The 16603-nt window shown below is 42.3% G+C and overlaps 1 protein-coding gene across 1 annotated transcript in view; it reads right to left on the bottom strand.

Moving 5' to 3' along the window:
* Positions 1 to 2024: 2024 nt before the first annotated feature.
* LOC310989083 (serine/threonine-protein kinase WNK2) overlaps positions 2025 to 16603 on the bottom strand; it is a gene marked incomplete at its 5' end in the record, with an annotated part of 39927 nt that continues 25348 nt past the window's right edge. Inside the window, 17 exons of the mRNA XM_083975976.1 lie at positions 2025 to 2991; positions 3104 to 3402; positions 3923 to 3967; positions 6830 to 6928; positions 8523 to 8747; positions 8965 to 9191; positions 10313 to 10977; positions 11193 to 11266; positions 11362 to 11419; positions 11783 to 12597; positions 12997 to 13095; positions 13217 to 13259; positions 13556 to 13726; positions 14312 to 14428; positions 14522 to 14681; positions 15730 to 15773; positions 15914 to 16237. Of these exons, the coding sequence (XP_083832102.1) occupies positions 2641 to 2991; positions 3104 to 3402; positions 3923 to 3967; positions 6830 to 6928; positions 8523 to 8747; positions 8965 to 9191; positions 10313 to 10977; positions 11193 to 11266; positions 11362 to 11419; positions 11783 to 12597; positions 12997 to 13095; positions 13217 to 13259; positions 13556 to 13726; positions 14312 to 14428; positions 14522 to 14681; positions 15730 to 15773; positions 15914 to 16237 (3816 nt within the window). The 3' untranslated portion in view covers positions 2025 to 2640. The remainder of the gene's footprint in view (positions 2992 to 3103; positions 3403 to 3922; positions 3968 to 6829; positions 6929 to 8522; positions 8748 to 8964; positions 9192 to 10312; positions 10978 to 11192; positions 11267 to 11361; positions 11420 to 11782; positions 12598 to 12996; positions 13096 to 13216; positions 13260 to 13555; positions 13727 to 14311; positions 14429 to 14521; positions 14682 to 15729; positions 15774 to 15913; positions 16238 to 16603) is intronic.

The raw sequence follows: 16603 nt of genomic DNA, 5'->3' as shown, positions 1-16603 counted from the left end.
GGGGTGCTGAAACCTTTCAAATGTGTTGTGGAGATGTGAAATTTCTAACCGTAGTAGCTGCATTGTTTATCTTTGCTGTGTGGTGCATGAAAAATTGGCCATGCTCGTCAATGATAAAAACAAAAAAGTACAGGCGGTGAAAACCACTATATACAGTGAAAGAAACCTTTTAACATAGGTTAGAAGTAAGGGAGACTATCTGTTGTGCAAATCTCCCACATCAAGTATCATTTAAATTTTGCAATATATTACTGACAAGAAAAAAAAAGGCTATCATTAAAAGCAACCTGGGAAATCAACACATCAAAATTTCAACAAGGCAATAACACTGCTTTGTGAGCGTCTCATCTGATAATTTGAGAAGTCTTTTATTTTTAAGTACCATCTTATGTGAATGCTTAACTGTACAGTGGAATCACCTCAGACAATAGCAGCATCAAAAATCAAGCTTTAAACATCAAATAAGTTAAAAACATCAGACTTAACTGGTGATTGCACAGAACATTTTTACATACAGTGTATGCTGTAATAGGACAGCCAAGTTGAAAGAACATTTAGCAGTAGTGAAGTCAGAGTCTGCAGGGTGATTTTTGTAATGTGTATACTTTGCCTGGTATTTTTTTTTTGTCTGTTGCTTAGTGATTTGTAACTTTGTTCAACTTTTCAGCTTGCGCCTGTTGCACACATCAGAGATAAGGCTTGTGGCAAAGCCACGATCAAAGCTTTGTGGAGGGGTTAAATTGCACTTTTTAAGCCTCAAGCCATCAAATATATTAACTGCTACATTCTGATCAGAACACCACCAGAGGCATATACACTGTAGACAGAAATATCGGCTCTGGACACCGCCTCTCCTCCGAGCACAAGGGTACAACACTGTCAACTCTTATGCTGTCCAACATATGTTGTCTTTTCAAAAAAGGGGGCTGTGTCCAACTGAACCATTCAACCTGAAAAAGTGGATTTTGGCTGCTGGCGTAATTATTTTTCCTCCCTAGATCAGTCGTACATTAACCATTTATTTCTGCAAGGCAACGGTACGTCTCACCACTATGGCATTCCATCTGTCACAGGGGTGGAAAGTAAACAAGGGTTAAAACATGATTTTATTTTTTAAATAAGAGCATATACTGTGTTAATAGTGCAGTACTACAAGGGCATTCATATGTAAACCAAAAACAAAAAGTGTCCATAATGCATTAAAAAAAAAAGACTGCAGTCAAGCTATCATCAATTAAAATAACTTGGATGCAGACATGCTTTGTTACACAGAAGGAGAAAAAAAAAGCAACGCTTTCGGGTTCAGCGCAGCTCAATCTGCCAAGATTAAAGCTGTGAGCAGCAATGAGCGGGTTTCAGGCTTGATAAAGCCAAGTGAAGTCGGATCACTTAGCCCAATTCTGTTTAAGGGAGTGAGACCAGTGACACACTGTCATTTATAACCCCTTCCGTCAAATTCGAATGAAACTTGATGTGAATGTTCAGGAGGATGTGTCCGAAATGCTCAAAAGCATCCCTAGTTGACAGCAAATCTAAGATAGGCCACGCCCTCTTGCTTCAATCAATATGGCACTTAAGATTTTGGTAATCCTTCCCCAGAACATGCACACCTAAACTGGTGAAGTTCTGTCGGCCAGATTTTGAGATACTTGCTTTTTGGTGTTTGTGATGCTTCCCAAAAACAGAATGAAAGTGTCCACCAAGATTTATTGAGACCGGACACATCGTTGTGTAATGGCCAATTTCCTGTAACGCCCTGCCCCATGTGGACTTCATCAGTCAATGTTGTGAAAACCAAACAAGATCTGATATCCACAAACTTTGTACTAATTTTAAGTTTGGTCCAATGAAGATTTGGTCGCAGTGGGTTTAACAGCAACAGGTTTGAGAAGCTTTAATTGGCAGAGGGGGCGTGGCCTTTCCAAAACTGTATTTTTGGGCCTGAATAACACCACCACCACTATTGTGTCGATGGGGCTCATATGTCTTGGGAAGCACATGCAATTCCAGTTACAGGGCCAAGTTTTATGTTTCTAACTGATTCCAGCTCACAGCAATCAGAGCCACAGCAGAAGACAAAAAAATAAAATTATCTGAAAAAAACAACAGCGGCAACAAAGAAACATACAAAACGACCGGGTTCTGCTCCTTCATGGCTTGAACCCTAATCAATGTTCAAGGCACTACATTCCTTCGAATATTTTCATTGTAAATACTGTCCTGTTACCGTTTCTCAAAACCACTGGTATTTGGATTCCAATGTAGTGTTTAAAGTGTAAAGAACACAGAGAAAGGCAAAATCAATGTGAAAACTGCAGTAATAGTGAAATATGTTTTCATGACCGCAGACAAAATGTCTCATATGGCTGAGTTTAGTCAAGACCGAAGCCAAAAAGCATTAGGTATTCAGACATACTTATTAACATGTACTGTATAGTATACACACACGCACGCACGCACACACACACACACACGCGCACACACTATTTACTACAGATATATGTGTTGTATAAAGAATATCAACACTCTGTCATGTTATTTACAGTTTCAGACTATGTACAGCTGTAGCTCTGGTGAAATCGGAGCAGTGAGAGGAGCTGGACTATCCCGCTCGCACACTGACAAATTCTAATTAGCAGATTAGGTAGTCCTAGTGGTTTTTGGACAGGGGCCATTCTCAGGCTTGTGCATGGCCAGAGGGTAGGCTTGGATCCCTGGGTTTGCCATTGTGGCATAGGGCATCATTCTTGCAGCACCAAGCAGACCTACGGGACCCACGGCCCCTACAGGACTAGGCATGCCGGGCCACTGCTGAGGGTAAAGAGGACCGGGACCCATCGCGCCATAGGAGCCAGCTGGCAGAAGGTACCCAGGAGGGAGCATTGCTGTGGGGCTGGGAGCTAGGCTTGTAGGCATACCAGGGCCTAAAGCAGCAGTCAGGGGGCAGGAAAGAGGCAGCTGGAACTTGCTGGGACCAACATGGCATTTCATCTGGAACAGAAGGGAGTTGTTTTACAAAAGAACACAAAACTCCCGTCTCAATGATATCAAACCGAACGGGTCCGTTGTTGTTGTTGAGCCATAATCATCTATCACTGAGTACCTCCTGTGCAGCTGCTCCCATGGGCGGTGCTTTGCCTCCCAGGTCGCGCTGGCGTCTTTGCTGCTTGATCTGGTTCAGCGAGGGTCGTGGCTGATTGGCCGCGGCAACGGTCTCCTTCGTCCAGTCGTCCACCAGCTTGTGAAGATCGTCGGTGAACGTGCCTCTCTTGTTGTTGCTGTTGTTGGTCTGGACCTGAGCGAGCCGTGTGATTGGCCGAGGGGATGGTGAGGGTGTGGCTGTGGTGAGTGGCGGCTGTGTCTGAGCTGTGGCTGCCGCTGTGGTGGTATTGAGTGAGGACCCTGAAAAGACACAAATGGTCTTAAAACAATTGTCCAAGTCAAATTAAGATGCCTGTCAAATCTATTGGCTACTGTATGGCTGTACTTTAAGGCACTCTTGATGCAGTGAGCCTATAATTTCTCCTCCTTGAATGTCTACTTCCAATACTTAAAGTAGTAGTCCTAATGGGGTTTTTTTGAGGCCAGTGTATGTGTATACAGCTACAACTGTGACACATTATGCCAACATAGCAGCCAAAGGATTGCAACATGACTTAGATGAGTAATCACAGACAAATGAAATGTTCGATATGCAAGCAATGACAGAATTCAGCAATCAAAACACGAAGGCACACTGCCATGCAAAAACAACAACAGATATAAATGAATGCAACCATCTAAAGAGTATCCACAAAGAACTGCCACATTTTCAAAGTGCCAAAACAAAACGAAAACATAAAGTGGACATACATATATAAGGACTAAAATAGTGAGGACAGTAAGAAAAGACAGAGAGTAAGAAAGTAAATGAGATAGTTACTACTACTGCGCTCTTTGCCTAGACATAGTCGTTTCAGAGTGGACCCTATAAAAAGGTAAAACAGCACAAGACAGAAACAGTTAGGCCAGAACACACTGCACACCACAAGTATGTGGACAAGCTGCTTCAATAGCACATTCAGCTATCAAAACAATTGGGGAGAGAGAGAAGGAGGAAAGGAGGACAAGGGGTTTAAAAATCAGTGAGGAAGACTGGAAAAGAGCCTAAGTGTTTTCTTAAAAAAAAAAATTAGAAATGTGTTCAACTATTAGATATAAGTGTATTTGATAAGCTGAAGCTGACCTGTGATTTATGATGCTGCACATTAATTAATCTATGCATCTCTCATAATTTTGTTGGTATGAATGAGGATGAACTTACTGATGTTTTCCTTTTTCAAAAAAACAATGTTGTGTTTGACAGAAGTCTGGTGAAGTACAGTCATCTATCAACTTAATAGTAAAGTTTTGCAAATATGTGTGATAATTTCCATCTATAATATTATGTATGAATTATTAGGCTATTTGGTTCATAAGGAGAGATCATAACAGGATAAGTGTTTTCTAAAAAATAAAAAAAATAAAAAATAAAGGAGGAGTGGAGCCTGGATTAAAAAGAGATCCCTTTGTCCGTGTGAGAATGCCTGTGAAACAAAGTGTGAAACCAAAAGAAATAAAACTTAAAGAGCACACAGATACTAGCTGGAGCTCATCAGAGTCAGCACTTGTCAGAAACATGCAGGTAACTCAAGAGAGGTGGAAGGAAGAAAAACAAAAAGTAGTAATATTGATGATACAGCCCTTCGTATGGCGGAGCAAGTCTCCATCAGTGCCCTGCCTGGCGTCTGCACCATGCACGTCTTCTCCGTCCAAACATGAGGGACAGAGAGCGCTCTCCTCTACCACAGCAAACGGCCCTGCCTATCAGGGAAGGTCTGGGGGGGCGTGGGGCGTGTGTGTGGGGGGGGGGGGGGGGGGTTCTCTGTGTTAGTATACACAGGACCGCTGACTTTGGCAAAGTGCCTTGACTTGGGAGATGTTGTCAAAATTAACAGTGGATGGAGACACACAACAGATAAATAGGGTATAAAGGGCTTCGGCATTCTCTCTCACATGTACACACACGTAACGCGCATTTGTACAAACAGGCACACGGTGTCGTTACAGATCCGACCTCAGGCCCATGTTTGGAGAGGACGAGCCATTCACAAGCCCTAGTGTGCTTGTGGGGTCTGTTTTTTTTTGGTAAAGCCAGAAGCACTGCACAAAGCATTTGTATGAGGGGGGAGGAGGCATCGTACCCACAAATGAATGGTTATGAATGTAACTGTCAATTGTGTATAATTGCCAGAGGAAAGACTGTACGGATAAGTACCTACTGTACAATTATTATCATTGTCATCAATTGAAGTATTTGAGGTCACACATAGAGATTAATAAGAGATATGTACACCCTGGAGATGTTTCCTTTTCAATCTTCATGCAAAGATAATATATTAGTGGTCAGACTCTTTGTGGTCATTAGGAAATCATAGAACCAGTGGTTCAGTTTCAGTCTCTCTGATCACCAGAGACAGAACCTCTCATCTGGAGGATTAATATCAAAATCTTCATGAACATGTATTGTACAGATATAAGCATGTTTGTATAAGCATGTTTGTAAAATGGCCATTACTAAATGATGAAACAAGGCCACGTTTATGCAAATAACAAAACATTTTGTTCCAGCACACCTATAAAAATAGACTATCCAATATGTAGACCAGCAGGTATAACAAAGCTGCTCTATTTATTTTCAACAATCCATTTAGGGAGCCACTGCATCATATTTCAGTATAACAAACTAAACAACAAATCCAACTGCTGAAACCTACAGTAGTTGTTATCTCAACACCTGATCTAAGTGCACACACAAGGCACAACATGTCTGAAATCATCCTGCAACTATTCAGCAGAGATAAGGGATCAACCAGTTGCATGGAGGTGAAGATAAGAAGCTGTCGTGATCTATTTTCAAAAGTAAACGGCATGTTTTTAACTAGAGACTATTTTACATCTCTGCGTGCTTTAAGCACTTCTTGCATACATGCACAAATCACTGTGCATTTAATTACACCATCACAAAGTGGTTGTGTAGTAGTTGTAATTAAATATACTCTACAGCAACAACTGTCAGAATAGTGAGATTACACTAATCACGTTGACAATATCTTTAAAATCAGAATAAAGTCAAAAGCTTGATTCATAAATGGACTTTTAGAAAAAATCATGGGTGGAAGATGCACTTACTCCTGTCCAGTCATTTTATTGTAGACTCTGGACAGCAGACAATTGAAAAAATGCTAAACAGCCATTTCAAAATGGACCCTGGTTTATAAATAAAGGCAGAATCTAAACTTGAGCGTACTTGCTCAGCTCTGTTTTTGGAAACATGAAACAGCCTGTGAATCAGCAGTGCTATTTTCTAAGTTTACGGTCCACAAACATTTCTGCACCATTTGCATCGTCTATCAGTAGAATCAGTGGGTGGGGGAGTCTTTCTTCCAGTGAAGTTATAAGCCATAAGACAAGCTTCACAGGAATACAACCTGTGTCAATGATTGCTTGAAGATAAGGAAACATTTTCTGGCTGCACAAGCCTTTAACTCTGATGGAGTGTGCCTACAGTATGTTAAACAGATTCAACTGACTTTTATATGATGTGTAATGGGTATCCTCTGGCTGTCAAGAAAAAAAAAACCTACAAAAGACAAGCTTTGATGTTGCCGAGGGACAGGGCGAGTGATAGGACGATGATGTACTGTTATATATTTAAATAAAACAAACTTGGACGACAGAAAAGAGAGGTAGGTTAAATAAAGAGAAGATGGAAATGAGTGAGGGGAAATAGAAAAGAACAAATACAAACAGATGGACAGAGACACAGGTCCACTGAGGAATCTAGTGCGTGGTTTGCTACTAGATTTATAGGTGACTCTCTCTGACGTTTGGTGGTAAACCGTCCAGCCTGTAAAAATGAATATAAGAGGGAAGAAGAGAAGAAACAAGAGAGACACTTTGTAAAAGTGCACAGAGACTGGGATGAGAAACCCCCACCATCAAAAGCACCAGCAAAGGATACTAAGAAGGAGTGCACCATATGCAGGATCCCACTATATTATCTGGTGATTAATGGGAAATTTAATTATCATCCATCTGATGATGGAATTTCAGCCAATAAATACAACTGATAATAGAAAGCCATGTTATAGGAGTTAGAGAAAAGGCACTGTGTTAGCGTATTGGGGTTGTCTTCTTGCAATTTGTTATTCATTTGCCATTTCTGTCCTTTGAAAGGCTTATGATGTAAAATCAGAAAATACACTAAGATTACAATGTAGCAACATTTTTTTCTGTTGAACAAAAGTTAAAGTATTCAACACATTAAAATTAGTAAATAATATTAATTATGGCTAAATTATTCAGGAATACATCTCAACCACAATATTTTAAAGCAAGATAAAAAAGCCAGTTACACAAACAGCTGAAGGTTTTAAGGCACCCAACAAAAACATTCAGATAGCAATTCAGATAGCAGCACAAAGCCACTGGGCTACAGAGACTATCTTAAGGTTCATCTTACTTGTTATGTAAAAAGCAAATGGGAAATAACAAAAAAGCCAACTGCTACGACTTCAAGCACCAAACTGGACCCTTGGGGAAGAATTTCAGAGACACTACCAAACTAAACTGGGAGAAATTCTTTCTCTTCTTCTGACACTTTTCAAGATATTGTTAGCGAACTCCAAGAAAAGCCAGTGTTACTACCTGCCACTTGTCAGCAGGTGTTGTTGTCTGTTAGAATGGAGACACAGCAGTAGCCAAACTTTTAGCCTTAAAAATGTGTCCGTCTCCATTTTTGTGTGACTGTCTGCACAGTAGACTAATAAATAGCTTGGTTAATCATTTATTAATATTATAGCTATTGAAAAAGAGTGAGCCTCATTTTGACACTTATACTTATCATTATTCTCAGTGCTGTGGAATATTGTGAATTAACTCTGAATCATTTTCCTCTTTTCCTTTATTTCATTTCATTTTTTTCGTTCCATTTTTAGCTCCTGTGTATGATGTGTAGATCAAATTCTCGATATGAACTAATATCAATTTCACCCAATGCTACACAATTAAATGACTGGATATTTGTCAGCAATTATCGGTTATCATTATCGGCTCAGAAATTCCCCATCGGTGCATCTGTATTACTTGCCACACAGATGGTGTGAACCAGGAAACAATACACATACACAGCAGAAGTGTCTCTGCTATCCTGACAGATGCTAGCCATCTGATGTTTATTTAAAAATCTGTGTCCAAAATATGGCTTTAATAGTGAATATTATGTGGCGTTAGTGGTTCAACATACAGTATGAAGAATGAAGTGGTTCTGTTTGTGTCTGTAATCCTTTAAGGCAAACCTCTTTTGATCCCTCCATTTGTACATGGATGGAATCAGCAACAATAACAATTTTAAACAATTACCTTAACCCTAAAGGTGGTTTAGTAGATAGCATGTCCCATCCACACACATACCAGCATGCGCATTAACCTATAATGTGTACCTTGGCCGGGGCCTGCCTGGGGAGCCATCCCATCACCGTGGAGGCCAGAGTAGATGTTGTCTGATGAGAAAGAGCCCTTCAAGGAACAGGGTTGCTGCGTGTGGACCTGCTCCGGGGCCGAGTTCGGCTGAGTGGCGGAGCTGGAGCTGCCACTGGAGTGGGCAGAGCCATCTGACAGAATTGAACTTTTAGCTGGAGAGCTGGACGAACTGGCAGCGCTTTCACCTTGGTGCAACAAAAAAAAAAGAAGGAAAAAAAAAAGAAAAAGAGCATGAGTCAGAGTGAATCATTCTGTGAATCACACACTCCTACAGTTTTCTGAGTGTGATGCCATCCCTGTGTTTCCTACTTTAGCAAAAATATGTGCAAACGCTCTCCACGACACAAAAATCATCACATAGAATAGATCCCAAGTCACCCACCCACACACACACACACACACCTTTCCTCTCCGCAGCGGTGTTAAGATTGTTTTTAAGATGCTGCACCATTGGGTTGAGCAATTTTCCAGCCTTCAGCTTGTGTTTACTGGCCCTACGCCTGCGGCCACTTGGGGGTGCCGCATGAAGCAAGCCGACGTTGGGGGGCAGAGTTTTTCCCAGCTCCTTGTACAGGCGCTCAATCTCACTCCTCTGGAAGGCCTGCAGCTCAGAGATCTCCTTCATGTGTCTGGCAAGAATGAGAGAACAGACAAAACTAAGATGAAAAGATTTCTAAAAAGGCCAGTGGCAGGGTGCTTTTCAATTTTACAGCCTTGTTCAAGCCTCCTTCAGTAACTTGCTCACTACATAATCCAGTAATGCCTCTGTCATTATGGCTTACACACTTACGATACCTGCGTCAAGAGACATTAGCTGAGATGCGTCGGGTTACTGATTCATTTCAAAACCTCTTTAAGAGGACAAAGTATCCATTTAGTTAGTGATTATTTAAATGGTCATTAATATTAGTCACTGTGAACATGTGGCAATCTGTTATTTGTGCATTTTTTTGTTTGATGTAATGAAGTTCATATTATCTCAACTGTTGCAAAAAGGAATATCACAATTTTTGCATTGCGCATCTGCTTGCAAAGAACCATTAATCAGCACCTCAAATCTTGTAATGAATTACAAAGTGTTACTTTCGGATTTCTCTTTTACCAGCACGGAGAATCTACTGTGCAGATTAAATGTTTTAAAGTTCATGTTACAGCTGCAGTTATTACAGTACATGCGAGGCATCTAACCAAAGTTATAAAGCACTCTTTTTTCGATCAGTTGGTAAAGTGATAACTATTACAATACAATAGGGAGATAACAAGCCTAATTTCCCTACGGTGTCATAACGAGCAGCAATGGATAAATACTAAACATGGTTAGAACTCAGTTTATCACCGAGATCCTTTTGTGTTTTGGACATATCTATCATCAGCAAGCATCTCCTCCAAATACTACCACAAATACTACTGGAGAATTAAGGATACAGGCTTAACATTTGCTGATATTTCAGAATTAGCTGCACTATCTATCATAATTTTTACTTAACAGTGCTTAACTACATGCTTAATTTGAAGCTGTGAGTGGAATAAGTGAGATATCGCCGGTAAATTCAAACTATTTTGCAATGAGCATAGTCACAACATACTAAAAAGTTAACCATATATTTGATAGGAAATGGGTAAAATTTTCTCCTTTGTAAATGAAGGCTCTAAACCTGAGAACTGTTTCCTGTTAAACAGTTCAACTATTCATGAAAAGATGACTGACAAACTTGTGCAGCTGTGAGTGCATGTGTACAAGATACTTTACTTTTCTCTCAGTTTCTGTAGCTCCTTCTTCATATCTGCGTCCTCAAACTCAGAGTCATTGTCACTACTGATGTAAGATGAATGGGCATGTCCCGCTGCAGGCGAGGGAGCGTGACCGTTCATTGCCACGGGCTGTCGGCTTGGTGAATCAGAGCTCTGCTCGCTTTTGCTCCGACCAGAGCGGCGCAGGAAGGCCACTGCTCGCTTCATGAGGTCGCTGCCACTGTGCTCAGACAGGGCATGAGCCGGAGGAGCGGGGTGCGCTGGAGGGAGGGCTATGCTGCTGCTGTCCTCATCTGCTGAGTCAGAGTAGAGGTGAGAGGACTGGTGGTAGTGGTAATGGGTTGGAGTGTCAATGGTCTGGGCCCGAGGAAGATGGCGTGGGGTGACATCGGGGCTAGAAGCTGAGGCGGCCTTGTAGAAGTTTGGAGGAGCAGAGTAGCGGTGATAACTGAGACCTTTGGATGTTCCTGCCCTCTCATCATCAGCTGCAGCTTTCACAGAGGACCTGCCCTGAGCCACGCTGCTCTTCTCTTTACTAGTTGTGCTCTGGGTCAGGCTGTAAGAGCCTCCTGAACCACTAGAGGGTGCTGCTGAGCTACAGCTGCTGCAGCTTTTCTTGCTTTTCTCTAAACGGTAAATGACATCCGGCGGAGTAGGGATGATCTGGGAGGAAGAGAAGTTCATGATCATGACAAAAATCGGATTTCACAGACATCATCATAATCATCAGCTACACGTCAACACAATCACTGTTCAAGCCATAAACTGGATACAGGGGAAACAATGGGATGTCAAATTATGAGCTCAAACATAATTGAATTTGCTAAATGGCAGTTATGAGCAGATTAGCTTATCAGGAGCAAGAAAAGTTTTCTTACTTGAAACCGGTTTTTGGTGCTGTATGAACTGGAGCTGGAAGTCGCGTCTCTTGCTTTCAAAGCCCTGCTTGCCGCTAAAGGAGGGAGAATTTCTTTCAAAAACTATCCAATTTTAAACTCTCACGCAGTAATAATGTGATATGGACATTAGATAAACAATGTTACCTACCTGCCACTGCAGAGTCACTTAGTGCACCCACACTCTCTGTGCGCTCAGGAATCTGAGGCTAATAAGAGAAAGAGAAAAGCGAGTGAGTGTGTGTGGGAAGCTGCAATCATTTGAATAGTGGAAAATGGTAAAGACGTAGATGTGCTAGGCTTGTTATTATCCTCTCCTGACCTCAGTTTTGTCTAAATAAGTCACTCCCTGATTCAAACTGAAGCTGCCAGAGAAAGAGATCATGATGAATTACCGTGCTGACAGCAGTAATTTTGTTACCCTCCCCTCCCTCTAAACGCAGCATTACGGCTTGCTCTTTACAGCCAATGGTGAAATCAATAGCTCAGTACAGGAAAACGATTTAATGATGATTCCATTCCTGCAGCTTCAAACCACAGATGCAAACACACACACAGACGGCGTATTTTACCAGTGGGTCCCCTTTCTTCTTGGTAAGTGCTCCCTCGGCACCCTGGCCATCAGAGACTGGAGGAGAGCCGACACCCTCTGTGCTGGAGGCCTGGGGGTCAGATGTTGTGCTCGACGGTTGGGAGGGAGCGTGCTCCTGGTACAACAGGTTTCTCAGCTTCTCGTCCAGAGTCTTGATGGTGCGATCGACAAACTCCACCCTGCGGGGTCCCTCGCCGTCCGACTCTCCCGGCCCCCCGGCTGCTGGCTGCTGGTGGCTTGCGGACTGTGAGTTCTGGGAGGTCTGATGTGCTGGACTCTGGGGCTGGGAGGTCACCGTCCCCGGTTGCATAGGTGTGGCGTACGGTTGCTGCAGAACCACGGACTGATGGGAGCCCAGCTGAGGCGGCAGCTCTCCGGTGGGACTGGACTTCTCATTGGGCTGGTTGCTTTGAGACGAAACCAAACCACCGAGAGCTCCTCTATCGCTGGGATTCACATCCAGAGAGACAGGTGGCACAATAGCACAGCATGGCATGTCTGTCACCATAGAGACAGCAGGGATGCAAGGTTCTTCCACAGGAAGGGAGTTTTGATGGCTCACGCCAGCAGCAGCAGCAGCAGCAGCAGCAGCAGCACGGTCATGTTTGGTTACGCAGGGCTGAGTCTGCTGGACCCGGGCTTTGCCAAGGTTTTGGTCTGGAGGTTGCACTGAGGTTTGAGCAGCAGGGGGCAGAGAGGAGGAGGAGGACGGGCTTTGTGAGGACACCGCTGGGGTAGCCACTGCAGTTGCATTGCTGCCGGGCCTGACTGACGATGAAGCAGACTTTTCTGATTCTTAAGAAGGAGAGAGAAGAGTTAATTAGAGGGAGAACAGATTGGGAGTTACACAGCCGAGGCCGTGAAGAAGAGGGCCTTGTGTCCTGTGAGTGCCAGAGTGTTACATCACTGCTTTTCTTCCCCCCATCAGGCTCTGTCAGCTGGAGTATAAATCCTGCCCTTCATTTCTGCCTAGAACCACTGCAGAAGCACTCTTACATAACTGACCCCAACGGATGAACCGCACAGACGCACGCACACTTTAACGCATGTGCAGCGCCTTCGGTATAAACAGCAGCAAGTAAGACAAGGACGATTCATTTTATTCTATAGAAATCATATTCCAGGCAGCAGAAAAGGCAAAACCGTCACATTAAAGGGTGTGATTCAGTGAGCGGTAAGTAATGTGAAGCATACCCTGGGCTGTAGAGGTGTGTGATGTAGTCTCCTCTTTGTCTAGCATGGGCGTCTCAGCTACAGGGCAGATGATAAACCAGCGCTTGCCAGTGTGGAGGACTGTCAAGGACGCAGAGAAAAAAAAACTCATTACTCACTTTAAGACAAAATAAGACAGAGTGGGAGAATACAAACAGATTTTGAAGTAATTCATCAACTCATTCTTATTCCAATGCCTCACCATTTTGTTGGTAGACCAGCTGTGGGGTGCTGGGTGCTGAAGCCTTTTCATCCCAAGAGAGAAAGAAGTATTACTACACAGAGCTGGTGTGGGTGCATCAATATAATAGACATTTAAAAAGGTTTGCACAATGAGCCAAAAAGCTGAACTTTAGAAATGAATTCAGTTAGATCAAAATGTCACATCAGCGGGAATGGTATTTTTTGGCATCTCTTGTTGGCAGCACTGCACGCGCAAAGTCATCTTGAGAGTGGTGTCAGGATGATGTATCCAAGGAAGAGGCACTCGTAGACAGATTGCACGATCACAACTATTAACTATCAGCAGTTCCTTTCTCACCTCTGTTCCCAGCGTGTCAGTTCCTTCACTCTGTTTGGGGCTGCCTCCATGGTCAGAGTTCCTCTCACCCTCCGTGTCCTCACTCAACATGTCCTCCGCTTTGTCCACAATGTCCTTCAGCTGTTCAATGAAAACCTCTTTTTCCAGAGGCAAAATGAAATCATTCTCCACCTAAAGGGAAAATGGAGATGAAGACATCAGCACTTTAATAACGCGTTTTTATCTCTAGAGGAACAACTGATGCATATTTATGTAAGGACTAAACAAAATGACACAGGTATATTCATATAATCTTTTATTGTAGTTTTCTACCAAGATAAATCAAATATTGTCTCTATTCAATTTTAAGTTGAAGAAAATCAGATGACTACATTTCCATCATTTGTTAAGCATTTACATATCAAAGTATTTCACTTTACAAAATGTAATTAGATACATTGGTTTAGAAAGTGTCACAATGAAGTATTTGGCTTGGGCCACCTATTTTATATGATAAGTTAGTGGAGGAGTTCCGCCATGAAATATTCATCCATCTATCTATAAATATGAGCCCAATATAAATTGGTTGGGGTTGGACGAGAGAGAAAGAGCAAAAGACAGACAGAGACTTTTTGCTGCATTGCAGCTATGAACAGCAACAGAGGGAGTTTCAGAGTTCTGAGCCTTAAGAAAGCATCTAAGGAAATGCACATCCTACTGAACACTACAAAGACCTTTGTACTGAATGAACTGACAGCAGCTTTGCCTCCCACTTACCATGTATGTAGCAATCTCCTCCGGAGCGTCTCCATCCAGGTCAAACTTGAAAGTGACCATCTTATGGTTATGAGTTTCTAACTGACACTCTACCATCTTATCCCCAGTGTTACACACCTGCAACAAGAGCAGAATCAGTAAATGGGTTTGTCTACTATAACATAATTTTTAACATGTGCTTCAATGTGTTCCTATGTTTTGGCTACTCACATTGAGCATGCTGAGCTTTGGCCTGCTAATCTTCTCTTGGCGAGAGCGGGTGCGCGTGGACCTACGGTGGTGTTTGCGGACTTTGCCTTCACCTTTGCTTCCGTGTGTCCCCTCACAACCATCACTCATCTCCTTTCCTGACGTGGCATCAGAGTTGACACTGGTTTTTTTGGGGAAAAAAAGGGCAAATACATCAGAGTAAGCACTGCTTTATTCTTTACTACACAACACACAGCTCTTCATGTCGGTGGACTATTGTTGTTTCAGGACTAAAATGGTTCCTGTAGTTACATATATAACAAATATGCATACCGGTATCTCTTCAGTGTGCTTAAGATTGCAGTTTAACAGAGTAAATTGGCTAATACAGTTGGCGAAAATAAAACAAATTATATTATATTATATTATATATTATTATTATATATTTTTAGACAAGCACCTCTAATGCCAGATGTGGGTACAATTCTTGCCCGATACTGGACAGAGGCTTATAGTCTTTACCTCCTCTTATTTAGCTTTAAGAAAAGGTTTTGTAAACTTTATTGCTGCTCTGGAATATCTGTAAAAATTTGGCGAAAGTCTGATACAGTATATCAGCCAAGAGAGGCATTAATGAGCTTCAAGTGGATATAGATTTGTAAAGGATTTTCATTTTGTAGCAGCAACTGACTTCTAGAAATTAGTCCTGGCTGCTGCTGGCCACAGTGATGTGAAGGATCAGCAGTTCGACATCAGAGTGCTCTCTGCTTTTAAAGAAATGTTTGGGAGAACTTTCCTTTGGTCTACATTGTGCCAGGGAAAAAAGAGAGAACCTAATAAACTGCTCAATTAGGCCCAGATTACAAAGTACGTAAATAATATGACATGATAACTGCAGCCTTTTCCTTTAGGAGAGGAACCGGCCAGTTAGAAGATGTTTTGCGGAAATGCCCTCAGTGTTTTCTTAAGATAAACTAACAATGAATCTGCCTCTGGAAGTTTTAACCAAAACAACAGTAGTTCAGTTGGAGGAATCCTTTCAACATTTTCAGTTTCGTTTTTACGCCTGAAGTAAGAGGGGTCCAAAAACAGTTAAAGACTACGTGTATTTTATCAACGTTATTGGCACTGTTATCAGGCCGTCTTCTCATGAATGGATTGTCAAGTTGACAACACCTGATATTACTCACTATTCACCACATCAAAGACACACTGAGTAAAATACGTACCTGTCATAGCTCTGCCCTGCACTGTGCCTCTCTGAAGTTTGATCCTACAGACAGAAAAAATTAACTGAATTAACTGAAAGAATAGTGATATTACATGTGAGTGCATGGTGTCTTTATTTATAGCAATGTGCACAGGGGAAGCAAAAAACTGTGGGGACCAAAAAGTTAGTATTTGTGTCTATACCTCTGTGCTGGTCTCTGCTGGACCTGGACCTGCAGCTCCTGTTAAAGTAGTGAGATGTTTCTGCTGAGTCATGCTGGAGCTGGCAGACCCAGAGGATGCTCTCTGAGACTCAGTGGGCTGCAGCACAGGAATTTGGCTCTGAAGCTGACTCTGGGCCTGGGCCTGCAGGGCCAGCTGGCATGGGTTACTGTTGTCCAGATGGGCAGCGGTGGTGACTGTGCCTGGTTCAGGCCCGTTATGCATAGGTGAGGAGAATAGCGTAGGTTGGACTGGCTGAGCAGAGGAGAAGAGCTCAGGGTGGCTGATCTGGGCCTGCTGGGGCATCTGCTGAAAAAGACAAACAGGATAACACATTATTAGTAGTATCATAATCATAAATTATATTATACATTACACACGATTTCATCTTGGACGATTCTGTATTTGTTCATATAGGATTCCTCGTAGATATTCTGACAGTATATATATGTCAAACTTGTATCAGCAAATACCTTTTTCAACTGTATTAATCAATTAATCTGATTTTAACAGCATACTCGGTCACAAAGCTTTCTTGTATTGCAAACAAAGATATAAAAAACTATCTGAGAAGAGAGTCTGAGATTTTATAAAAATCAAGGTTCACTTCAGTAAAACCACCTTTTAACACACACACACACACACACACAAACACTCAAATTCCAGTTCACA

The sequence above is a fragment of the Trachurus trachurus genome (genome assembly GCF_905171665.1).
Source record: "Trachurus trachurus genome assembly, chromosome: 7".
NCBI lineage: Eukaryota > Metazoa > Chordata > Actinopteri > Carangiformes > Carangidae > Trachurus > Trachurus trachurus.
This window is presented reverse-complemented; position numbering and strand designations above follow the sequence as displayed.